Genomic DNA, 25,947 nt, shown 5'->3' with positions numbered 1-25,947 from the left:
AGGATTTCAAATGAATAGCTGGTACAACCCTAAGAAATATTTGCCTCTTGCATGATTCCTGGACCATCATGGCTACAACATCACTCCAATATTACCATTAAATCGCCTGCACCTCTGTAAGTTACATGTGGATGGAGATTCTGCCGCCTCTCTAGGTAACTTGTTCCAGTGCTTCACCACCCTCTTAAGTGAGAGAGAGAGTTTTTCCCAGTATCCAACCTAAACCTCCCTTGCTGCAGCTTGAGAACACTACTCCTTATTTTGTCATCTGTTACCACTGAGAACAGTCTCGCTCCATCCTCTTTGGAACTACCCTTCAGGAAGTTCAAAGGCAGTTATTAAATCCTCCTCAGTCTTCTCTTCTCCAGATTAAATAAGCCCAGTTCCCTCAGCTTCTCCTCAGAAGTCATATTTCCCACTCCCCTAACCATTTTTGTTGCCCTCTGCTGGATGCTTTCCAACTTGTTCACATTCTTTCTGTTGTAGGGGACCCAAAACTGGACGCAGTATTCCAGATGTGGTCTCACCAGTGCTGAATAGAGGGGAATAATTACTTCCCTTGACCTGCTGGCAATGCTTCTACTAATCCAGCTGAGTATGCTGCTAGTCTTCTTGGCAACTAGGGCACACTGCTGACTCGTATCCAGCTTATTGTCCATTGTAACTCCCAGGTCCTGTTCTGCACAGCAGCTGCTTAGTCAGTCAGTCAGTCCCCAGGCTGTAGTGGTGAATGGGATTCTCCATCCTAAGTACAGGACTTTGCACTTGTCCTTGTTGAACTACATTAAATTTCTTTTGGCCCAATCCTCCAATTTGTCTAGGCACCCCTCCTAACTTGGGCTCGCACCCCCCCTAACTTGGCATCCAAAGATGCCTTTCTTGCCCACCCCTAGTTATGCTACTGTATTAGATATATCCTGGCTTTAGAGTTAGCCAAAACTCTTACTTTGGAATTGCCTCCAATGACCCTCCTTATCCATCTACACACAAAAATGTCTGACTCAATTAAAGTATTATTTTCAATCTGAGTTTGAAGTGGGGATTAGAACCCAGGTTCTACTTTCACTTGAGCTGGTAATCTTCCCGCTTAGTAATAAAGACAGAGGAAAAAAGGAAAATACTAGGGGTATGCATATAAAGATTTTTTGGGCCAATAGCAATGGCCAATTTTTAATGAGCTATATTGGGTGATACTGATCTGATATGCAGCCCCACAGCATGGGCAGTGACATCCAGCTGGTAAGTCTGTTGTGGGGAAGGCACATGGGAGGGGCAGATCGAGGCCCCCGTGGTGAGGGAGGGAGGGGGGCTGGGGCAGGCACTGCCCAGCTGGGGCAGGATGTGGCATGGCACAAACCACAGTTTGTCCAGCGAGCCTGGATCCTACTGCTGTGTGCACCATGGGAGAGCATAGGGGGCATGTGCCCCTGGACAGGCATGTGGGGCGGGCTGCTGCTGCGGGCTGAGGCCAGGCTCTGGGTTGGGCTGTGCATGGGGCAGGCGAAGGCACTGGGAGGGGGGCTACAGCAATTTTTGAGGTGGTTGCCCAGCCCCCTGCCAGGAAGAGCCTGGCACAGCTCTGGCCCCAGCCTGCAGCAGCAGCCCACCCCACCCCACATGCAGATCCAGGGGCACATGCTGCAGTGGGAACCACTCCTCCCCTGCCCCCCAGATGAGCCACAACTCTGTCCCGTGCCCTGCCCCACCCCAGCTGGGCAGCACCTACCCCTTCTCCCAGCCTCACTCCCACTCCCTCCCTCACCGCAGGGGCCTTGATCTGAGCCCCCCTCCCCACTCCTTCCCTCCCCCGACAACAGACTTACCAGTCAGACCCAGCTGCACTGCTGGCTGCCTGCATGCTGTGCTCTGGCTGTACACATGCATGTAACATTTAATCAGCCACATCAGGCAAAAAAAAGGCGATTGCCAATACTCTCACTTTTCCTCAGATCAGTGATGATCCAATATGGGACCGATGTATCCGTGCGCACCTCTAAAAAAATACCTCCCCCCTCCAAAAAACACCAACTGGTGCACAATCACCAGAACCTTTCCACAACATCTATCTGCCTACAAAGACAGAAAAGGTCTCCCACAATTCACTAGGAAAGAAACAGAGAGAGACAACTTTCTGAGAGATGAAGTGTGATGATGCTCTGTTCATACATGAATTATGTTTTCCCAGATGGCTTGTCCCCAGGTTAATGCTAAAGTAAAAACATGTAAAGACGAAGGATAATATGACTCAAATGAGCTAGAGCTATAAACTGGTCATAAGGGCAAACATTTTGGGCCCTTTTACACATATTCCACAGGGCTTCAATTAGAACGGCTCTAAAAGCCACTTTAATTAAAGAATTAAAGCACTGCTGTGTCTCCTACCTCAGCATCCCCATGCTTAAAAATGGCAGCAGGGGTGTTTGAACTAAAGTTCACTGATACACAAGATGCAGGAGGCTGCTGGAGTGAAGTAATTGCCATGTTCCAGCAGACCCAATTAATCAAGTATACTCTGACATGCTGGAATTCCAGCGTGTCAGAGCAGCCTCCATGCTCATGTGTAGGTACCATTCATGATTTAGATTTTTTTTTGGAATAATGAAGGCTCATTGAATACAACAAGCCTTCAGGCTCTAGTCAGCCCAATTTTTCTTCTGCTTTCTAAACCATACAGACTGCACTGGAGTTAGTGCTGCAGTTACAGTTCTACAGTAGAGTGATGTACACAAAAAAAGGTCAAATTGCTGCAGAAAGTAAAATAAACATATCTAACCAAGCTGCTGAGTTATTATGAACTACCAAGGGAGAAAGGAGAATTAATGCAAAACAGGAAGACAGACATGGAATAGCAGCTGTTTTGAGAATAATCCCATCTCTAGTGAAGTGAAGCTGATGAGAGAGTAGCTCAAAGACACTGAATATACGCTTTCTGTCACAACGAAGAGAAAGCTTTCTTTTGTGGAAAATTATGTTCCTCAACTGTGACCATGTTTTGCAGATTAAGAACAATGTAAACTTGCCTGAAAACTATTTTGTGCATTGACAATGTGTTTTTTTTTTTCTCTCATCGATGTCAAACCTGGAATCAGCATTATGGATAATTTCAATCACAATGCTGTCCTGAACAAACAAGTCCCTTCTCTGTAGTAAACAATATGGGTGTTTATACACATGCTCTGAGGTTGGGGGGGGAGGGGGGGGAGGGAAGGGCACTCTAATTTGAGTGGCTTCATGAGCAGCTCTAATTAAAGCACTGGGAGCATCTTGTGCATCAAAATGGCATTTGACGAGCTTAGGATAAAGTGCCCCCACCACCCTTTTGAAGTGCGGGGAAACTGATACACGAAATGTGAGAGGCTGCCAGAGCATAGTAATTACTACGCTCCAGACAACCTGATTGAGTCTGCTCTGAATGTTGGAATTACAGGACATAAGAGCAGCCTCCCTGCTCGTGTATAGGCACCCATAGTCCTCTTATCACCAGTTACCTAACCCAAGTAACCGTATTCAAGTAGAAAATTTTTTTAGATACAGTTCAATTTAAAAAAAGCTGTATTAGTGTCTGCATGTAACAAAAATCACAACTACATTAAAGCTCGTTACTCTTACAAATGCTATAGACCAGCAGGGACCAACATTTTTGACAGGCATGCCACAAATATAGCCCACACCCCCCCTGACTGCTACTCCACTCCTCTGCTTTCTGCTCCCTGCCCAATCTGCCATGTGCTGGTGTCACTTGTGACCCATGTGCAAAGGTTGGCCACCCTTGTTGCAGACCATACATGAATGGCAAGTTGCATATGGATTATAACTTAACACTAGATGGGGCTTATTTCTCTACGTCAACATAAAAAAAACAAAAACCACACAGGTAAGAGAATTCAGGGTTCACAAACATCAATTATTTCAGAAATTATAAAAGCTTATTTTCTCATTTAGAGAAGATTCATTATTTGGTTGTTTAAATTATAGTAAGTTTTTCTTTTAAAATAAACCCATTTAAAATGAAATCTGAACGTATGACAATATGTAAAGTCTACAACATTTCAATAAAAAATATCAATACTGAATCCCAGAGTCTTTATTGAAAGCTTTGAGATGCAAAGAAAGAACTTTAGTTACAGACTGAATGGTTCACTACAGCAAGAAAGAATCAGAGAGAAACATCTAACTTCTGAAGTCTAGCTTTGTAGGTATTGCATAGCAGGTTTGTATGAAAGGGCTTGATCTAGTGAGGGAACCCACTGGATTGTGGTAATGAGTAGAAGAAAACAGTGAAGTCATCATGGGCACAAGGACCCAGATTCTGGCTCCATAAGAAATGATTGCGTCTCTCATCAGGATTCACTGAGCCTGGAAGACAGATTCTTCCTGATTTAAAGCTTCTCCCAACTTGAGTTTTGATTGTCTCAATCATCAAATTATAATTGCTTAAATAAATGTATACAGTTTAGTGTATCCTCGCAGATAGCAGAAAGAGCTGCAAAAAGAGCTGCTAAATCTAGTTTGGAGGCTCTATTTATCAGTAAATCTAAACCAATGAGAAAGCAAATTTCTTTAGAAAATAACTGAAGTCCAAATGGAAAAATTGATTAAAAATGAATGAAACATAAAATTTAAATCACCTTGATTTTCAGCCCACCTTGAAAGAATTTTTTTGTTAAAAGAAAAATGGAACTTGAATACATTTCCTTGAGGATGTTCTCTTTGAATTGTAGTGACACAATGCTCTATGGTTTATTAAAATAACCTCTTCTTCCAGTAACAGATCTTCTCTTTGATTCATTACAGTTAAAAAACCCCAAAAAACCAACAAAAACCAAAACCCCAGAAGCTGTGTCAATTCAGGCTCTTTCTAATGGATTTGTTTTTTAAGTATCCATTATAAGATAGCCAATATTTTAGCTTTAAACATCATAAAGCTGGTTCATTTCCCAGAAATATATCAAATACTGTTCCCCAGAAGATTGTCAAGTTAACTGCTCTGGTTATCAATAGGCAGAAGTATTTGTAGAACTGGCATGATTAACTATCTGGATTATACAAGTCCTTCATAAAAAGCAAATACAGGTTCCTGTGTCAGCTTTTTCTGTTTTGTTAACACTAGCTTTTCTGCATTTCTTTCCTTCCCTCCTCAGGAGAAAACAGAGGGGTGGTGACAGCAGGGGCTGTGCAGCCAGGGGCAGTGTCAGGAGGACGTGGCTGGCAATAGAGCTTGGGAGGCACAATAGTTGTCAAAGGAACACTTGGGAAGAAGTCCTCTGCTCTGGTTGGCCCTGGGCCAGAGCAATTCAAGGGATATATGGAAATAGGTAGGAAGAAAACAGGAACAGTCAGCACAGATTCACCAAGGGCAAGTCATACCTGATCAACCTGATTGCCTTCTCGATGATATGACTCGCTCTGTGGATGTGGGGAAAGCAGCGGACATGATACACCTTGACTTTAGCAAGGCTTTTAATATGGTCTTCCAAAGCTTTCTTGCAAGCAAGCTAACGAAGTATAGATTGGATGAATGGACTGTAAGGTGGATAGAAAGTTGGCTGGATTATTGAGCTCAATGGAAAGCAATAATGGCTTTCCGCCTAGTTGGCACTTGGTATCAAGTGCAGTGCCCTAGGGGCCGGTCCAGAAGCCAGTTTTGTTCAATATTTTCATTAACAAATCTGGAAGATGAGATGGAGTGCACCCTCTGCATGTTTGCAGATGACACCAAGCTGGGGGGGCAAGGCTAGGATTTGGAGTGACTTTATTGAGTTTTGTGAAGGAATTAGAGGCCTCAAATTATCTCTAAGGGGAGAAGCATAAAGGTAGAGAAAAGGAACAAGTGAGAGGAGCTGCCAGAGCATGGCTTCAGGAAAGTCTTCTGATATATATGAAAAAACAGAAGTAAGGAGCTGGCACTAGCTGGGGGGAAAAGAGTTATGCCAATGAATTTAGACTGACTAAAGCTTGGTTCTCAGAGAAACCATCACCCACGCACAGATTTCTGAAAGAATGAATGAAAAAAGAAACAAACAAAAACTGAAATTAATGGCCAATCAAGTAGGGTTCTTTCCTGACGTGGTTTTTCTCATGAAGGGCACAGGACAGCAGGTCCCTGAACTACAAAGTAAAACAGGCCACAGGAAGATGAATGCGATTGTAGTCACAAATGAGAATGTGGCAAAGGTCAAGTAAAATTAGGAGTTTAGATTTGGGACTTACCATGGGGTGAGAAGCACCAAGGCTTCTGATTGGAATGTACAAGCTCAAGTTGTCTCACTCAACACGCTAATATAGACAATGAGCTATTGGTATCAGAACAGTAGGTCTAATGTCTGGAAAAAAGACCTGTGCCCACATATTACTAGAAATGTTAAAGACTCTGTTATCCTAATAAAACTAACAAGCTTAGAATGCATTTTAGTCAGTTTCAGATTCTAGAAGAAAGAGAAATATCATGTATGGGCAAAGAACCTGAAATCTGTTTAAAGATTAAATAGTTCAGGAAAAAATATTCCTGTGGGCAGCTAAAGAAGTGGCCTCAAGTCATGTTATCATTGCCATTTTATCAAGGCAGATTTGCAACAGCTTATTCATTATCTTTATTACTTCGTTACAGGCAAAACTAGGTTGGGCAAATGTGCGCAAAATGAAGGGAAGAAGCTATCTTTTTTGTGAAAAATTTGTTTCCCGATCTGTCTGTCCATGGTTTGCTGATTAAGAACAATGGCAATTAGCCATCAGGAGACAGCAGACTGCTTAGGTGTTCCACCAGTCTCCAAAAGAAGGAAGAGGTGGCACAACTAAATATATTTAGAAATAAAATTCTACATAGTGCTGGGTTTGTCATAGCTATTACTGGGGTGTTAATAAGGGCAACAAAAGTGCTAAGTTAATGATACTAAAACACTTACAGATAAACAAAGGGCACTTCCTGTGTTTGATGGTTGCTCTGATATGGCCCATGTGTCCACCTGATAACCACTACTCCTGAGGTTGTCTGGTCATTTTGTCAGTGTGCCAAGGAAATGAAGAGCCATTTGAAAATATGGATTTATCTGTCAACCCCAAACTATGGGTGCTCCCAATGACTTATATCCAGTACACCAAGCTAAAATGGCTAGCACCCAGAGCTATACGAGACTGTAGATTTTGCCTATGGACTTCCTACCATTGGAAAAGGGAAGACATGAAGTCTTCACGTGTCCCACTCTTCCCCAGCTCTTGCTATTTTGCAATTTTTTTTATATAGGAGGAAGAATTTAGAAGTTATACAGAAAAGTTGGTGAATTGTTTTCATTAAGAAAAATGCATAAATAAGTTATAACTGCAGAATCCCTTACTTTGACAAGTTCCTGTTGAGCCCATATCTGAATAGGTTCCACCTGTTGCGGAGTTTGCGTTTGAATTCCATATGTGTTTAGAAAAACTTGTAGACTATAAAACAAAATAACAGTGAGATTTCACCACAGACTAACTGCAGCCTAATTTTTAATAATGTTCTTGGTAGCAATAAATGAAGAAACAAAGCCATGAATATCACGCCAATTTACTAAATAAATATTCTCATTCATGATTTTTTGAAAACTAGCAAGTTTTATCTCTGTTGCACTCAATACTTCCTATAGAAATTGTTAAACAAAGTAAATGACTTACCGTTGACTTTCTGCTATCAAAGCCACATGGATGACCAAATCATTTTCTAGAGGCCCCTAAAAATCATGAGCAGACCAGAAAAAGATTAACAATACTTAAACATTTATTAATGATGAATGTCAACTGACTGCCTTCCTGCTTCTCCCTGCTATTCAATGCCTACAAAATCAATTTGACTGTGCAGACAGGGTAATGAAAAACCATGGAACTAAAAATCCATAAATCTCACAACTATCTGAGAAGTAATACTGTCATCAATGCTATTTTGAACGATGCATACTGTAGACTTAAGGCAAATTCCTTTGATATTAGTATTTATTTTTTTTTCAATGGACAAGTAGAAAATAAGTATGTGATTTATTCAGACTTGCAATATGCAGTAAAAATCCTTCAATTTATTTACCATAAAAATGCAAAGCTTTATTCCTGGTATTTTTATATATTTTCTTTACATCTGGTATTTTAAAATATGATAGTATAAAATGCAACCTTTGTAAAGATTGAAAGATTTAACTGATCAGATATCAGATAGTGTTGACATTGAAACAATAAACTAAAGATTTCAACATTTTTAATCTAAAAGTAAAAAGTACTCTTGGCCAGACAGCTTTTAATTGTAGTGTGTGAACAGTATGCCATATTACATAATAATAAACACAATTTCCAATGTTTATGACTAGCACATTAAAGATTTGTGAAATAAGTTACAGTATTTTGACAGGCAAAGAAATACAAATTAAATTTGCTGGGTGAAATCCTGACTATGTTGAAATCAGTGACCAAACTCCAATTGCCATTTTACTGGCAATGTGTTCACAAAGAGAAGTAAAACTGAGCAGAATTTCCATGGCAAAAATTAAGCAAAATTGCATTAAGTCCTAAAAATCTATCATCTCTAAATATATAACAATTACTTTCTCTTATATGTCTTTAGAGTAAAATATGGTTCAGATTACTAGCTAATTGTTTATTCACCAGCTACTTGTCAAATCCAGTTATCACTTACGAGTTCACACAATAAAATCTTATTTCTGCTGGAGTTTGCAGAACAACACATAGGTATTTCCAACACTTTGTAATATACACTATAGGAAACTGGGTAGCAAAATGGAAATTCAAATATCATAACAGTGGTCCCACCAGGGAAGCAACAGTTAATCATAATCAGCAATCTACCAAATATTTGCAAATAGAAAGGTATATCGGTTGTCTACCCAGTTAACTCAGTTTGTTATATTTTGTTCTAGAAGGAGAGAGACAGAAAGAGTGCGAGTGAGTGAGAAATGAAGGAAGTACCTGTCTGTACTTAACTCATATATGACCCTGGTGCATTTTGGGACCTACCTTACACACAGGACTCAGCTAATCACACCTGTCATCCAACAAACTGAGTACAACTGGGTGACCAGGTACAGCACACCAGAGACTAATCTAACCTGAGTTCAATGAAGTTCCAATCAGGGGAACCCTTTTTTGACCATCCAGCCTATCACACAGCTGAGTGTAGTTCTATGAACAGTTGGACTTCTGCTTAAGCCATTTCTAGCTGTCATCCAAGAAAATTACATTGGTGACCTAACTGGCATATTACCAGGACTGCTAGTTTAAGACAGTATCACCAAAGAGAATTAGGATGTTGTTACTGGTTAAATGAGGGGTGGGCAAAGACAGCCCACGAGCTGGATCTAGTCCATCAAGTAATTATATCCACCTCGTAGCTGCCCCTGTGGCACTCTTGTATGGAACTGAGTCCCATCCACTCCCACCCAGGGCAGCCCATGCTGTGCTCCTGCCTGCACCTACCCTGTGCCCACCAATGGCACTGCCCTGGCCCCAGCCAGTACACCGGGCAGCCAAGTGGGTGCAAGGTGGCCAGGAGCTGGAGCCTCATGCTGGGGCAGAAACCACCTGGCTGCAGCTTGCCCCCTTTCTGGCTGGGCAGGTGGTGCCCTGCACTACCTGCTGCCTAGAACAGCACAGTAGGGGCAGGATGAGGAGGAGCCGCTGGAGGTGGGGAAAGCCGACCAGTACCCGGGCAGCTGCAGGAGCAGTGGCAGCAGCCTCACTGGTGTGCTAACTGGGGCTGGGGCCAGGGCCAGAGTGAGAGTCAGGGACACACTGTTGGTAGGTGAAGGGTGGGTCAGGCAGGAGCTTGGTACAGGCTGCTCTGAGCCGGAGCAGCCAGGGCTTGGCCCCATGCAGAGTGCCATGGAGGCAGCTGTGGGTTGGATGGTGGGGAGGTGCGGACTGCTCCTACACTGCACTGCATGGGCCAACTCTGCTATATGTGCCCCTCTGCCCAGCTCCCCCTCAGGCTGGCTCCCAGGACCTAGTGCAAAGCCACCACCCCCACCATATAAGAGTAAGACTTTATTTTGAGCTGTTATGCAATCATCTCTAGATAGAGTACTAAAAAAAACAAAATCAGGAAAAAATATTTTTGAAATAAAATTAAAATACGTTATTTCACAGAAATTTGGGCTGGAAGGGACCCCGGAGGATCACTGAGTCCAGCCCCCTGCCCCAGGGGCAGGAAGTCAGCAGGGATCATAGCATCCCAGCAAGATAAGCATCCAAATGTGCACTGAAGGCGTTCAAAGTGGGTGCCTGAACCGCCTCCAGTGGCAGTCTATTCCAAAACTTGGGGGCTCGGACAGTGAAGAAGTTCTTTCTTATGCCCAGCCTGAATTGGTCGCAAGACAGTTTGTGACGGTTCAATATTGTCATCCCTTGGGGCACTCCGGTGAACAGACGTTCCCCCAGATCCTGATGAGCACCCCTGATAAATTTATAGGTGGCCATCAGATCACCCCTGAGCCTGTGCTTTTCTCATCATAAGGTCTGTTTTCCTGACCTCTGATCATGCGTGTGGCTCTTCTCTGCACCCTCTCAAGCTTCTCCACATCCTTTTTGAATTGTGGAGCCCAAAACTGGATGCAGTACTCTAGCTGCGGCCTCACCAAAGCTGCCGATGTCCTGGGATTTGCTTGAGAAGCATGTATGGATGCAAACCAGCGTTTTGCTCACTTCACTAGCCACATTATCTTACTGAAGGCTCATGTTCATCTTGTGGTCAATCATGACCCCTAAGTCCCTTTCATCTGTAGTGCTAACCAGCGTAGCACTGGCAAGCCTATAAGGGTGCTGCAGGTTTTTCCTCCCAAGTGGAGAACCTTGCATTTTTTGGTGTTGAACACCATCAGGTTTTCGTCTGCCCATTTCTTGAGCCTGACAAGATCCGCCTGGATCACCCTCCTGTCCTCAGGTGTGGATGCTTTACCCCAGAGTTTGGTGTCGTCGTCAAAACTTGGCCAGTCCGTTTCTGACACTAACGTCCACATTCTTGATGAAGATGTTAAACAGTATAGACAGAGCCTAGAGGGACCCCACTGGTGACAGCAGGAGCCAATCATCTTGGTATGTTGACCACCACCCTCTGGGTCCTACCGCAGAGCCAATTCCCCAACCAGTAGATCGTGGTGAGGTCAAGGCTGCAGTTAGCCAGTTTAGCCAAGAGGTGATCATGGGATACCAGATCGAAGGCTTTTTTAAAGTCAAGATATACAACGTTGATCTCTTCCCCTTGTCCAGGTGATTAGTCGCCTGGTCATAAAAGGAAATGAGATTGGTCAGGCAAGACCTATCCACAACAAATCCATGCTGGGTATCCCTCAGGATACTGCCTTCAGCTAGTCTGTTAAGGATGGCCTCTTTGAAAATCATTTCCAAGACCCTCCCCAGGATGGAGGTCAGGCTGATGGGCCTGTAGTTAGCCAGATCTACTTTCCTCCCTTTCTTGAAGATAGACATTACACTGGCCCTCTTCCAATCATCAGGCACTTCACCAGAGTGCCAAGAGCTCTTGAAGATACATGCCAGGGGCTGAGCCATGATACTTGCCAGCTCCCTGAGTACCCTTGGGTGTAACCCATCAGGGCCAGCTGACTTGAAGGTATCCAGCCTGTTACTGTGTTCCTTCATGAGGTCAGCTTGGATGGAGGGCAAGGAATCTCCCTCACTTGGGCCTCCCTGACCCATAGTGGGCAGGGCCATCCCATGGGACTGATGAAAAACCGACGCAAAGTACCCATTTAGCAAATTCGCTTTTTCCTGTTGCCCCATCTGGTTTAGCAGGGGTCCAATGTTGCCCCTGCTTTTCCTCTGGCTCCCCACATATCTAAAAAATGACTTTTTATTGTCTTTGATTTTTGTACCTAGCTGGAGTTCCATCACAGCCTTGGCTTTCCTGGTTTGCTCTCTGCAGGTCTGGACCAGAGCAGAGTATTTCTCCTTGGTGGTGGTTCCAGTCCTCCATCCTTTGTAAGTCTTCTGACAAGCTTCCTTAGTTTGTCAAAGTCAACTTTCCTGAAGTTGAAGACTTCTGTATTACTGACTGACTTGCCAGTTACAGTAGAAGTTTGATTTTTAATTTATGATTTTTTTTTATCTATATGTGAAAATTATATCTTCTGAAAGATTTTGTGTGTGCAGCCCTTGATATCTCACCAAAACTTGTTAAGTGGCCCTTCAGCCGAAATAATTGCCCATCCCTGGATTAAACCAATATGATCATTAATACCATAAAAAAGCTGGATGGCAAATAACCTTTTTTCAGGCATCAAATTCAATACATCACTGTAAATATCTCAAAATTAGAATTGTGTCCCTGTTTTATGGAGTGTCTTGGCTGTTCTATTTTTATCATTGAAGAGATTGAGTTTCTTAAGACTCTTATTTGAAATAAAAGCCTGAAGAAAGATCTTTGAGGAAAGGGGTTAGTCCCAACTCTGCTTAGGTTTCTCCACAGTAAGCAGAAGGAAGAAGTCAAGTTCTAATTCAAATTCCCTATTTCCAGATGATAAAGTATCTAAATTTGTTGGGTAATTGAATTCTTGTTGCTCAAAGGTGTAAGTAAAACAATTTTTATCTATAAATTTTACTACAAAAGTCTAAAAAATATCTGGACAAAAAAGGAGTTAATAAAAATAAACTGCTGATTCCCTCATTTCTCATTTAAATCTATGTAGTGGTGTGCAGGATTTCATGGACTGCTGCACTTGATGAAGTACGTTATCAGAAGGTACTGCAGTCTTTTAGGTGACTTGCTGCTTCAGTCATTTTTATTTTAGTAGACCCGGTTGTGTGAAACCTAAATAGACCTTGGGAAAAATACTTTGAAAAAAACTATTTTAATGGATTTAACTAGCATATTAATGTATAACTAGTATGCTTTTGTATATTAAGCAGAAGACAAGTATCTTTGTGTTTTAGTCTTTTAAGTCCTGGGGGAAAAAAGTGGAAAGTTATAGCTCTAAATAATTTGAAAGCATTATAAAACTGGGCTCTCCAACTGGTGGCCCATAGTGGGTTATTATACAGTCTCTGAACTCCTTCCCCTGCTGCCGCCCTTACTATCACTCTGGCTACTGCTGCTGCAGCTGGGATCTCTAGGTTCCTCTCCCCTCCCTCAGCTTTCACTTCCTGCTCCCAACCTGGAGGACAGGGCAGCAGAGCCCCTTGTGCTAGGGTAGACCACAACATGGTGTAGTGAGTACAGTGGAAGAAGGGGCCATCTGGATGCACAGTGCAATGGGAGGGAGTTGAAGCCAATGGCCTGTGGGTTTACACTGGTGAGGCAGTCCCTGGTGGTATAGTCCATGCAGTATGTGGCCCCTGTCCGCATAGAATTTGGGCAGCCATGATATAAAATATCTTTCTGGAAAAAACACATTAGTACTAAAAATATAACTTTAGGGCCAAATATTCAGATAGTTTAGGGAGTGCACCTATGTACCTAATAATGTAAATATGGTTCCTGCATAACTGGATAGGCACCAGTAGCAATATAATGTTTAGAAAGCCCTGAATATATCCAGTCAGTTCAAGAGAACGTCAATGCCTATACCTGTAGTGTACTCATTTTAAAGACAGTAAATGGTATTTCATACTTCTGGTATACTTTGACTCCTGTACAAGGACTAACTACTAACTTAGATGCAACACTGAAGAAAAGAAGTTTTAACATGGGTACTTCTAAATTTGAAAAACAAATATGCTTCATTCTAATATATTTAAGGTTATTCAAAATACTGAAAATTCTTCAAAATGCCTGTGCATATGCTGCACGTTGTGCACTGTTTATTTGCGCACAATTACCAGCCATCTTGAAAATAAAATTGCCCTCCTCCCCCCAAAAGAAAGGGTTTCATTTGGAACATTCCTTCCAGTATCAGTAATGAAGACATATGTCTCCAATTCCAGACACCTAAGTTAATGACTCGCAGAGCCCAAAAGGGATTTATCCAATTTTGCTTTCAGGTTAGAGAACCTCACTATTTGATGAGGAATACCATTTGGGAAGCAATGTCTGGATCATTAAGTCTAGTCCCCCAAATTCACAACCTTTTGTCTAAAGGATCAGCAATATCATATATTCTACCCTGCTATGTGCTATAGTAAAAAATGCTATGTGAAAAAAAGTAAAAATAAAAAGCACTCTACAATGTGCCACAAGTACAGACCACGGGAGACAATGGCCATGGCAATATCAGAGAATGCACTAGATTAATAGGGTATCCGATAATCTCAGGAAGAGGATCACCCCCTGTTCTTAAAGGAAATTTTTGTGTGTACTCAGAACTCAGTAGCTGAATTCATCTCGCTACATTGACAAGTTCGGTTATGATTTTTACAGCTGAATTTTATAAATAAAGCAGTAATATATCCTCTTTCATATGGTGCAAGAAAACGCATTGACAAGATTTCCTTAATATATTTATCTGATCTATTTTCTATTTAGAAACTGGTCCCTAAATCCCACAATACTTTAATAAGCAAAATAGTACTGCAATAAATTTGATCTTGTAGATATTAAAGAGGATCCTCAAACAGGCTTTTGTAAAAGACAAGTTACTGGAAAGGAGTTACTGACAGTGATTGTGAACCATCTACATGGTACAGTACAGTTAGTGAAGTACAGATACACACATATAAAAAAAGTTAATTATTGAGAAATGATGTTTAAATGAAACATTACAGAACAAATGCCACTACAAATAAAAATATGGAATATATCTAACAGTAGTATCGCAAAGCGGAACTGACTGGATTGCTACTTCATACTTCGTTCTACTTTGGAAGAGAATACGAGTGTTACTGAGCACTCTGCAGACTAGAACTCCACACTGCTGGTTTCACATTGAACTTGTGCTGCACCACACAAAAATAAAATGTTTAGCATTTAATTAGGATAGCCAGCTTCAGCTATTTTGCTATATGTACCAACTGATATTTACTACTTAATGGTCTTTACATTTACTATACTACCCAACAAATTGTTTTGGGATGAGGTATGTAGCTAAGGCGTTCAATCTAAATAATACTCCATTTACAAAAAAATAATTTAAAAGTCAGGGGTGTCAAAGATAGAGCCCGTGGAGCGGTATCATCCACCCTTTGAAGGCTCCTTGAGTGGCAGGAAATACATGGGTAAGGCAAAAAGGAACAGGGCCTGCCACCAAACTCCTCTTTATGGAGCCCCATTTGGGACATGTGTCTTCAATGGAGGGACAAGTGATAAGTGAATTAAACCAGCACAGCTCAAGACCTCACAGTAGTTAATACTGTTGCTCACCCTACTGCCAAAAGTGGACCCAGCTCCATCCCAGAAGTAGTCCTGTGGTCCAGATCCAGCTCAGAGGGTGGGGGGTGAAGGGAAATTGACATTTCTGTTTAAAGTCATTTGAGCCGACCATATTTTTATGTATGACTAAATGGACTGTAATGGAAAACAAGCAAAAGGTCTTTAGAGAGAAAAGTTTTCACATTACAGTTGATTGTAAGCAATCCTAAATATAGTCCATCCTTGTATATCTCTTGGCTCTCAAGGGAAGAGAGCGTTTGAGAATTTAGTCAAATTTTGCTTTCAGTTCATCAAATAAAGAATAATTTGTGCTCATTAATTTTCATTTGTAGAACCTGCTAGCTTAACAACACCATACATTTTTCATTATACTGGAACTCTTTTACAGAGTGCTAAAAAATTTGAGACAGTTTTTAAAAGATAATTTACTGTAAGTTAACATACATTAAGATGCATTTTAAAATTAAAATCTTGCCAGAAAAAACACCCTGGAAAAACGACATATACTTTTGACTTAAAAACGTGATAGAATCTCCCATTAAGTTTAAGGCCGTTACCCTATTAAGCTATATCTTTAAGCTTCTTCAAAGAGTTTTACTCAGCACTGCTCACTCAAATGATGGATAAAGTACAACAACTGGTTCAAATGTTTTACCATCTTTATTTAGATGGAGTACCCAGGACTCCACCAATGTACCAGCACTGTCAGCTATTCTCCCAAGCATGGGGCACTGTAAAGGCAAGTCTTTAAAAAGATAAAGTTATTCACCTGCAACTGTAATTTTTCACACTTCATTTGCCATTTGTAGGTGCACATTCCCCTTACCTTCCTTTTCTAATTCTTTGGGTCTTTCATTGTTATTTCAAACAATGAAAAACAACTAGAGCTGGAATCTATTAGATATCTTCTTGTGTATCCAAGCATCCAGTATAAGGCTATGAGTATGAGCCTGTTTTCTAGTTGGTTGCAACATAGCTAATCCCCAATTTCCAGATATGAAGAGGTTGTATTGCAACGATATTTAGGCTAGGGACAGAACTTGCATATAAACCAGTGTAAGTGATTGGCAACTCGTTTAAACCTGTAATGGAACATAAGTTCAGTGCACATAAACTGCTTTCAAAATGGCGAAAACTGGTTTAAGGTAAACCTGGATGGATGTAGTATCAGACTCAACTGATTTAGGTTAAATCAGTTTGGTGAACTTCTGTCCCAAATCCCCTCCAGATTCAAGTTAACTCACAGTCTCCCAGCATGCCTTGCCCCTCCCCCTGCTTTCCCCCCCCACAATTGCAAGCTTCCCCTTGCAGAATGGGCGGGATAGTCTTGGTCCAAGCTCTCTGTTCCAGTGAAGCAGGAAGGCTTGTTCTACCACTCCCCAGCTTTTGGCCCGAGCCACTGCAGGAATGTGGCTGCACTTCTGGAATCAAAAGTAAATGTCTGTTCACTTGCTGATTGGCTCAATCTACACAGCTCAGATTAACCTGTGATTCAGCTTTGGGATTTCTGACCATCTGTATTTAGCCTTAAGTACTAATATTAACGCAAGAGTCCTACATGGCTATATTTGAGCAATACGTGTTCACTGCATTTAAACTACTGTTCTTGAACTCCACATATAGACAAGTAGCCTTCATGTCATCAAATTTGTTTTCAAGATACTATATAAAAACTCCATGCAGATTAACATCTGAAGTTATCTGCATTTTGTGAAACAAACTTAGGTCTAATTATCTTGTTTTATTAATAATGAGAATAAAATTAACAAATTAGACTGTTTCAAGCACCCTATAAGTTACTAAATGCACCAATGTGACTGAATTTTGTTTTCTTTCAAAGAGAATGAAATAATTTAAATTTAAATTAATATATTTTTGTTAACTATGGGGGAAGGGAACAAAGCATTAAGGAAAGAAACTGGCCTTGGTTTTTGAAGACATAATTAAAATATCTTGCGTTCTAGTTTCATATTCCATTTTTAGTCAATTTCCTAACACTTCAAAGCAAGTACTGAATAGGCTTCCTGAAAGTCTTACTGCATGCTGATTTTGCATAAATTAACTAAATTAGATAAAAATGGCATAATCAAACATTCAGATTAACCAAGCAAGTGTAAAATATAGAACAAAAAAGCAAACAAGGAAGAAAAAAAAATTGAGGAAAAAAGGCAAAAGGAGTAAAAAAAGGCGTTTGGTAGGTTAGACATTAGAAAAAAAATCCTTGCAACCAATCTGGTAACTGGTCTTTGAGTTCAAGTGATGTTTATGAACAAACATGGCAGAAGTAGGGCAGGGGGGCACAACTAATTGATTCAGAGTGGTATGGATTTTCATAGGCAACAACCTACTTGCTCAGACACTAGTAACAGCTTGGTAGAAAAAATGGGTGTTATATGGAAGGGGAAACCTCTTTAATAAGAAAGTAATAAGTGGGTTGATTAGGTCAACTGAGATGATTAGGTCAATGAATCCCTTGAAAGACACTGGAGTTGACAGCTGGCCAAGAAATGGGATAGGAACACCAGATGTTACCATTTGTGTTGCTTGGTCCAGTGATCATGTGGTCTGTATTGATGTGGGGGGCACAGTAGGCATCTGGGTCTGTAACAAGGCTAGGGGGCTTGGTAAGAATTGGTAGGAATTAGGTAGCCTTTTGCTGGAGAGACATTATTTGAGATTGGGGACCTGCCTATAAGCCAGGACAGGCTTATCCAAAGACTAGCTTGAGATGAACATTATTTTCCAGGAGCACTTGCATGGGGGGGCATCATTAAGGATGTGTTTAAGGCAGCAATTTATCAATATTTTTAGACTTGAGGTACCCTTTATTTGACTGAAGGCACTTCAGCTATTATCTTTCTTTTGTTTTTTTACTATGAAAAAATAATAGACAATTCTTCTGTTACAAAGAACCCAGAAAGACTGTTTGACACTGCGTTTCTACTTGAAATTTTTGGGTAGGGACAGACATTACATATAAACCGGTTTAAGTGATCAGCAGTTGATGTAACCCTGTAACAGAACAGATGTTCAGTGCACATAAATCAGTTTGAAAACAGCTGAAATCAGTTTGAGATAAATGTAGTTGAATGCAGTATCAGACTTAACTGATTTGTGTCAAACCGGTTTATGCAATGTCTGTCCCAGAGCCCTTCCTGGTTTAACTTAAACCAGAGTCCTTCAGCATCCCAGATGCTTTGCATCCTTGGGCAGGGCTCTCAGCCCCAGAGCAGGGCTGGTCCCACACCTCTGCTCCCTGGGGGAAATGCAGTCACAGCAGGGTCTGCCTGGCTTCCCCTTGCCCCACCCCCACCCCTTTGTCAAGAAAGGATTCCCCTCCCATCCCCTCCCCTCCCTTCCCCTCTCTCACAGCACAGACCACAGCCAGCACACGGTATGCTAGCTAACACTGAGAGGTGTGTGTAAGGACGAAGGCAAACACAACGGTGTCCGCTTAGGGCTTTTTGGAGCTAATCAACAGGTTAGCTGGTAATGTCCCTCCATTCTTTCCTTGGAAAATGTTATTTAAAAAGAGCTTGAACTAATGAGAGGCCTTTGCTTTCTTGATGGAGTGCTAAACGCTGTGTTACGAACTCCCTGCTGGCTCCCTCATTGATCAGAAGCAGCAAGGTGGGAGGGAACCCCTCCATAATCAAAGTGCCCTCCTGGGGCCTGGACACACCCCGCCCTCAGCTCAGCACTGTAGAAGAGAAGGGAGGGCTACTCTAGTTTCTAGCTGGAGCCACTGCAGGCGTATGCCTGCACTTCTTCAGTTCAGAGGGAATGTCTATGTAATTGCAAACCAATTCAACCTAGGTAGGTTACATTAACCTGCCTAGATTGAATCAATTCAGGCTCAGGCTTTTTGAATGTCTGTCCCTAGCCTTTGAATTTATCTTGTGAATCATGTGTGGATGTTTGGACACTTAACAGCATTAATATTACATGGCACCCTTAAAGGATCTTGCAACACCTCAGCTGTAACACTGCTATATATTTGTCAATAAACATGTAACATACCATTGCTCTGGAAAGCCCAGCAGCATATATGACCAGGAAAAGCAGTTACTTTCTTTAGACTTCTGGCACCAACATGAACGATAGATTAGCTAGATCACTATTGCTGTAGAAGCAATATTTACTGTCCTAACTCTACACTTATTACAAGAGATATTTTGCAATCTACCTCTACACTAATGACTACATTCTTTTAAAAGCTAAACCATATGCTTAGTGGGAGCTGCTAAACAGCTTTGAAATAAGTCTGAAGTACTTCCAGGAAAATTTCAGGGAGTTTTGTTTTTTATCTTTTCTAGTCTGCCCATCCTTTAAAATCTATGAGGCAGTCTTGTCAGTGATCTTGCCAAAGCTATTCCTTGAAAGCCACCCCCTTTCTCCCTGTGCCGAAAAAAACTGATTAGGAGGAGAACCAACTTGAAAGGGGAGGGTACAGCCTCTAACCTGTTTGAATACTCACTCTTTGATTGAAAAACTAGGGAGCAGAAAGAATGTACGCGTCAGGAAATACAGAAAGACTAACAAATGCCAAGGAGAAGTTTATCAAGACATACAGCTTCTCATACAACTAGCCTACAAAAGTCCATGATTCTCACAGAGTTGAATCCCACCAGTCACAGCACAACACCATAGATCTGTTATGACTATGGTGACAGATGATAGAACAAGGAGCAAGGGGCTCAAGCTGCAGCAAGGGAAGTTTAGGTTACATATTAGGAAAAAACTCTCAGCCTGGGGGGTAGTAAAGCACTGGAACAGGTTACCTAGAGAAGTTGTGGAATCTCCATCCTTGGATGTTTTTAAGACCTGGCTAGACAAAGCTTTGGCTGGGATGATCTAGTTGGGGCCGATCCTACTCTGAGCATGGGGTGGACTAGATGACCTCCTGAGGTCCCTTTCACTTCTTATTTCTTGTGATTCTAAGAAGCTTGTGTGCAGGGAAAGAACGTTGTGCTCACTGTGGTCATCTCCATATCAGTACTTCTGTACCAACACTTCTCATCCTGGGTTTCTCAGCCTCTCCCCTTGTGTTTGCCTGAAGCAGCTGAAAAGACACCTTTGTGCCTCTTTTGTGTGTAAGTGGGGATAACTTTAGACAGAATGTCTTTGCCCTTCAGCAGCTCCTTTTACAAGCAACAGGGCTCTTCTCTCCTGTTTTGAGATGTGTCTTTTAAATTACCATTAAAACAGCCTTAGCCTACCTAGATTTACTTTTGTTATGAACTAACGTAGACAAAACAGTTTTATTATCTGATGATGTAAGCTGTTGCCTACAAATCCCATGATTCTCTGAACTAGTATCTTGTGAGACTGGTTAGTCTGATGTGCTGATGGTGACCATGTGTATGGTACAGGGACTGGAAAGAAAAAATTGCATCAGATCTGTTTTTCTTGATGCCACCTCAATATAATTTCCTTGCCTAGTCTTCTTCCCAGCTCCTTATGTGAACTCAGTCTCCCTCTCCAAACCTACTGGCTTCCAGTCCTCATGTTCTGTTTCCCAATCTCTTTGCCCTACCTGTCTCAAAGTACATCTATACTGAATGTCAAAGTATATTGCAGAGATATATGAGCTAGCTGTAAGCAAGCTCATTTGAGTACCTAAAGGAGTCTGTAGCTCTGGAGCATGGTGCTCAGCATGAACTAATTTATTCTGTTTGTGAGGTATTCTTTTACATCGACAAAACAATATTATTTCCTTAGTTTCAATGCCCAAAATAGCTGAACTGGTTTTGTTTTTTCCCCCCCAAAAAAAAAAATTATTTCCTGACACACCCATCAGGGAAAGCTTCAAGACAGAAGATTGATAACTATTATAAACATTTGCAAATGAGATCCATCTTCTAATGGGAAATGCTGGTCAACCTTAATAACAGCCAGTATAACTTACCTACCACAGGAACAATGCAAATGTTACTGGTCAGAATGGTCTTTGAGGACAAAATATGAACATAATTACAAAAGATGCATCTAACCCATCCATAACAGCTCATCTAATCCAAGGGTGCTCAATCCCTGGCCTGCAGGGCTCATGGATCCAGAATTTTGGAAGGAGGGGAATGATAGCAATTAACACTGCCATGGCTCCCCCACTGCCAAATTTCCAAGCCCTGTGCAGCTGGATTGGACCCCAGCTGAGCCACTGCTCAGGCCTTGGCCACGATGTTGCCATGTGGCTGGACTGGTCTTTGGCCACATCAACCCTGCACTTATGGCGCGCACTCAGGGATTGGGTCCTGGTCATGCCAACATCATGCACCCAGCTGGGGCAGCACAGCATGCAAGATTGGGCCCATGGACCAGAACCAGTTTATGGACGAACCTGAAACTCCTTCTCCAGCCTGCAATATGGAATGGTTGGGCATCACTGATCTAATCCAATGCTCAGTCTATAAAAGTGATCAGTACAAGATTATTCAAAAGCAAAACAAGAAAATCTGTAAAGGAATAACTTGCCTTGACAAAGTATCTTCTTATTTGTTGAAAGGCAAGGATTGCTTTGCGTGATATCGTATTTTGGACCAACTGCATAGTTGGGATAGAGTTAGACAAGCTTTGAAATGTAAAACATACTTCTTGACATCTAAGGAGAAAAGTCAGCTATCTATCACACAGTGGTTTTTCACAGATTTCATACACATTAGAGCTGGAAAGGACCTCAGAAGATCATCGAGTCCAGCCCATCGCCCAAAGGGCAGGAAGTCAGCTGGGGTCATAGGATCCCAGCAAGATAAGCATCCAGTTTGCTCTTGAAGGTGTTCAGTGCAGGTAATTGAACCACCTCCAATGGCAGGCTGTTCCAGAACTTGGGGGCTCGGATAGTAAAGAAATTCTTCCTTATGTCCAGCCTGAAACAGTCTTGTAGTAGTTTATGACTGTTTGACCTCGTCATCTCTTGAGGTGCTCTGGTGAACAAACGTTCCCCCAGATCCTGGTGGTCACCCCTAATAAACTTATAGGTGGCCATCAGTTCACCCCTGAGCCTGCGCTTTTCCAGGCTAAAGAGCCCCATGGCTCTCAGCCTGTCATCATAAGGTCTGTTTTCCTGACCTCTGATCATGTGCGTGGCTCTTCTCTGGATGCTTCTCCACATCCTTTTTGAATTGTGGAGCCCAAAATTGACGCAGTACTCCAGCTGCAGCCTCACCAAGGCAGAGTACAAGGGAAGAATGACATCCCGGGATTTGATTAAGAAGCATCTATGGATGCAAGCCAGCATTTTGGTTGCTTTACTAGCCGCAGCATCGCATTGCAGGCTCATGTTTATCTTCTGGTCATTGATGACCCCCAAGTCTCTTTCTTCCATAGTGCTAGCCAGAGTAGCACTGCCAAGCCTATAAGAATGCTGCAGGTTTTTCTTCCCAAGGTGGAGAATCTTGCATTTTTTCAGTGTTAAACACCACCAGGTTCTCGTCTGACCGTTTGCTGAGCCTGTCCAGGTCAGCCTGGATCACCCGCCTATCTTCTGGCGTGGATGGTTTGCCCCAAAGTTTGGTGTCATTGGCGAACTTGGCCAGTCCACTCCTGACTCCAATGTCCACATCATTAATGAAGACGTTGAACAATATGGGTCCAAGGACAGAGCCTTGGGGGACCCCACTGGTCACAGGACACAATGATGATCGACTAGCATCAATTACTACCCTCTGGGTCCGACCACGGAGCCAATTTTCCAGCCAGCGGATTGTGGTGGACCCAAGGCCACAATTGGCCACCTTTGCCAAGAGGTGATCATGGGATACCAGATTGAAGGCTTTTTTGAAGTCAAGATATATGACATCAACCTTTTCCCCTTGTCCAGATGATAGGTCACCTGGTTGTAGAAGGAAATGAGATTGGTCAAGCAAGACCTACCTGCAACAAACCTGTGCTGGCTATCCCTTAGGTAGCTGGCGTCAGCCAGTCCATCAAGGATGGCCTCTTTAATTAACTTTTCTAAGATCTTCCACGGGATAGAAGTTAGGCTGATGGGCCTACAGTTAACCGGATCCACTTTCCTCCCTTTCTTGAAGATAGGCGCCACATTGGCCTTCTTCCAATCTTTGAGCCCTACACCAGAGCGCCAGGAGTTTTCAAAGATCCATGCCAGAGGCTGGACTATGATGCTCGCCAGCTCCTTGAGTACCCTGGGGTGCAGATTGTCAGGTCTGGCTGACTTGAAGGTATCCAGCTTCTCAAGGTGTTCCTTCATGAGGTCAGCATTAATGGAGGGCATGGGATCTCCCTCACCCGGACCTCACTGTCCCGTAGCGGGCATGGGCGTCCCATGGCACTGATGAAAGACTGACACAAAGTACCCATTTAATAGGTTGGCTTTTTCCTGGGCATCAGTTGTCAGTTGCCCCACCTGGTTCAGCAGAAGTCCAATGTTGCCCTTGCTTTTCCTCCAGCTACCCACATATTTGAAAAAGGACTTTTTCTTGTCCTTGACGCTCGAAGCTAGTTGGAGTTCAGTTGCAGCCTTGGCTTTCCTGGTTTGCTCCTTGCAGGACCAGACCAGTGCAGAATAATCCTCCTTGGAGGTGAATCCCATCCTCCATCCTTTGTAGGCCTTTCTTTTTAGCCTGGTTGAGCATCTGCCTATACCAGTAGGGCACATAACCTTTATACTTATTCTATAGTATTTAATATAACTAGAATTTCTTGCTATTAAAAGAATTTTCTAATACTTTTTTCAATTCTATTTAGCTTTTGAAGTCTCTCTCTTGTGATGTTAAATTTCACAGGCTAATTATGCACTGGTAAATGAATTCCTTTCATCTGTTTCAAAATTTTTTGCTTCTCAGATTCATTTGGATATTCCTTTCTGTTCTTATATTTTGATAATGATGACATAGAAGTGACTTATTTATCACCCCTCTGCTATTTGTTGTATTATGTTCCCACCATGGACGCGTCCACATGTGTAGACACGTGCGCTTGCAGCAGTTTAAATAAGAGTGGTACAAAATTGTGCCAGAGATTTTTGCCTCAGTGCACATGCCTGGATGTGCACTTTGGTGTGGGGCAAGTTGTGCCACTTGGGGCACAATGATCCTCCCAGATCTTCAGCCAGGGGGAACTAGAGCCTGGGGCCAGCACCTGTGCTGGTCCCAGCAATATAAAAACCTGCCCTGGCAAAGAGCTCAGAGCTAGTTGCTCTCAGGAACTTCTGGGGCCTGGCCAATTGGTATTTGGGGACACTAGTCCTTTGTGCCAGCTGGACTGATGAAGCAGCCCTAATTATAGTTCCCTACACCCTCTACCCACTGCAGTAGTGGGGGATACTACCTGGCTAGGACCTGCTGCCACCTGCAACAGCATGCAGCCCCAAGACTGTACACTTGCAAGATCCAGATGGGCACTGCATGACTGCAGCAGAGGCATCAGCACCTCTGGGACAGCTGCCAGTAGGCCGTGGCTGCACGGTTGGCATTTATGAAGCACTGCTACCATGTGTGCCCTGCCCTGCCATCTGGGCAGCTATTACCCAGAAGATCTTCTCAATGTGGTGGTCTGCTCTTAGTTGTCAAAGCATGTTCTCCTGGCCCCAAGTGGCCAGGAGGTCAGGTACTTCCAGCAGGGTCCTCTGCCTGGGTCCTGCCACTTGCCTCTGGAATTCTGGTGTTCCCTATTTAAAAATTGCAAATTCTCTGATAAAAAAAAATCCCAAATTGACTCTTTAAAGTACCCCAAAATTCATGTTCTTCCACAATTAAAGCAAAAGATGTCTCTCTCTATAGCAGGGGAGAGAGATATCGATCAGTGGGGCAATGTTTTATTGATATATTTACAATTTTAAAACAATTTGGAAGTTTAGCAGTGCCTCCATCATCATAATAAAATAAATTCTAAATATCTATATGTTTTGATTGATTTGGTTTTCTTATCATAGAAAAATTAGGGCTTCCCTGATCCCTTCACTAACTAGGATGTGGGGACAGCTGCCCCTGCAGCCACAGCTCCTGCCAGCAGGTCTCATCCTGTCTCATCCTAGCTGGGTATGCTGGGTGTGTGATGGGGGGATGTGGGGTTTGCAGAACAGGGGTGAGAAGGGGCATGGGGGGATGTGCGTCTGTGTGTGGACAGAAGTGGGGACATGGGGTGTGTGGGTAGGTGTGGGTGGATTGTGGGTGTGGGGGGAAGGTGTGGGAGGCTTGTCAGGAGGGATGAGTCCTCTGCCCCCCAACAGGGCTCAGCCTCTCCCACAGCATACAGACTCCCCCCTGCAGGACTCACAGCCCTCCCCAACAGGGCCCACAAATCCCTGCACAGGGCCCACAGCCCCCCTCTACAGGGCCACAGATCTCCCCCACAGCAGCAGCAGCCGTCAGTACTTAGGGGCCACTGCTGTTAAAGCCCCCCACAGTGTGGCACCAGCCAGCTCAGATCCGGCACCACCTGTGTTGCTTGTCGTGGGGCTGGCTCAGCTCGGTGCAGCGCTGTGCCGGGCTGTTCCTATGACAAGTGGCACAGGTGCTGGTGGGTCTAAGGTGGCCGGTGCCATAGAGGGCTGCCAGCAGTGGGCCCTAGGCACTGATGGCCACTGTGGGGCTGAGATGTGGGCCCTGCGGGGGACCCATGCCCCACAAACACCACCCCCACTGGGACACGTGTCACAAGGAGCTGGGCCTGCAGCCGGGCCATGGGTCAGCTGGCTGCTG

The 25,947-nt window shown here is 43.0% G+C and overlaps 1 protein-coding gene across 3 annotated transcripts in view; it reads right to left on the bottom strand.

Moving 5' to 3' along the window:
• The window catches only part of PHKB (phosphorylase kinase regulatory subunit beta), a 198,946-nt gene that overhangs the window by 39,061 nt on the left and 133,938 nt on the right, over positions 1–25,947 (bottom strand). For all 3 annotated transcript variants that reach the window (XM_090062024.1, XM_090062022.1, XM_090062023.1), the window contains 2 exons: positions 7,645–7,700; positions 7,332–7,425 (listed from right to left, as the gene is read on the bottom strand). In XM_090062024.1, coding sequence (XP_089918150.1) covers positions 7,332–7,425; positions 7,645–7,700 — 150 coding nt within the window. The remainder of the gene's footprint in view (positions 1–7,331; positions 7,426–7,644; positions 7,701–25,947) is intronic.

Source organism: Crocodylus siamensis, chromosome 9 (assembly GCF_052110815.1).
Source record: "Crocodylus siamensis isolate JL-2025a chromosome 9, ASM5211081v1, whole genome shotgun sequence".
Lineage (NCBI taxonomy): Eukaryota > Metazoa > Chordata > Crocodylia > Crocodylidae > Crocodylus > Crocodylus siamensis.
This window is presented reverse-complemented; position numbering and strand designations above follow the sequence as displayed.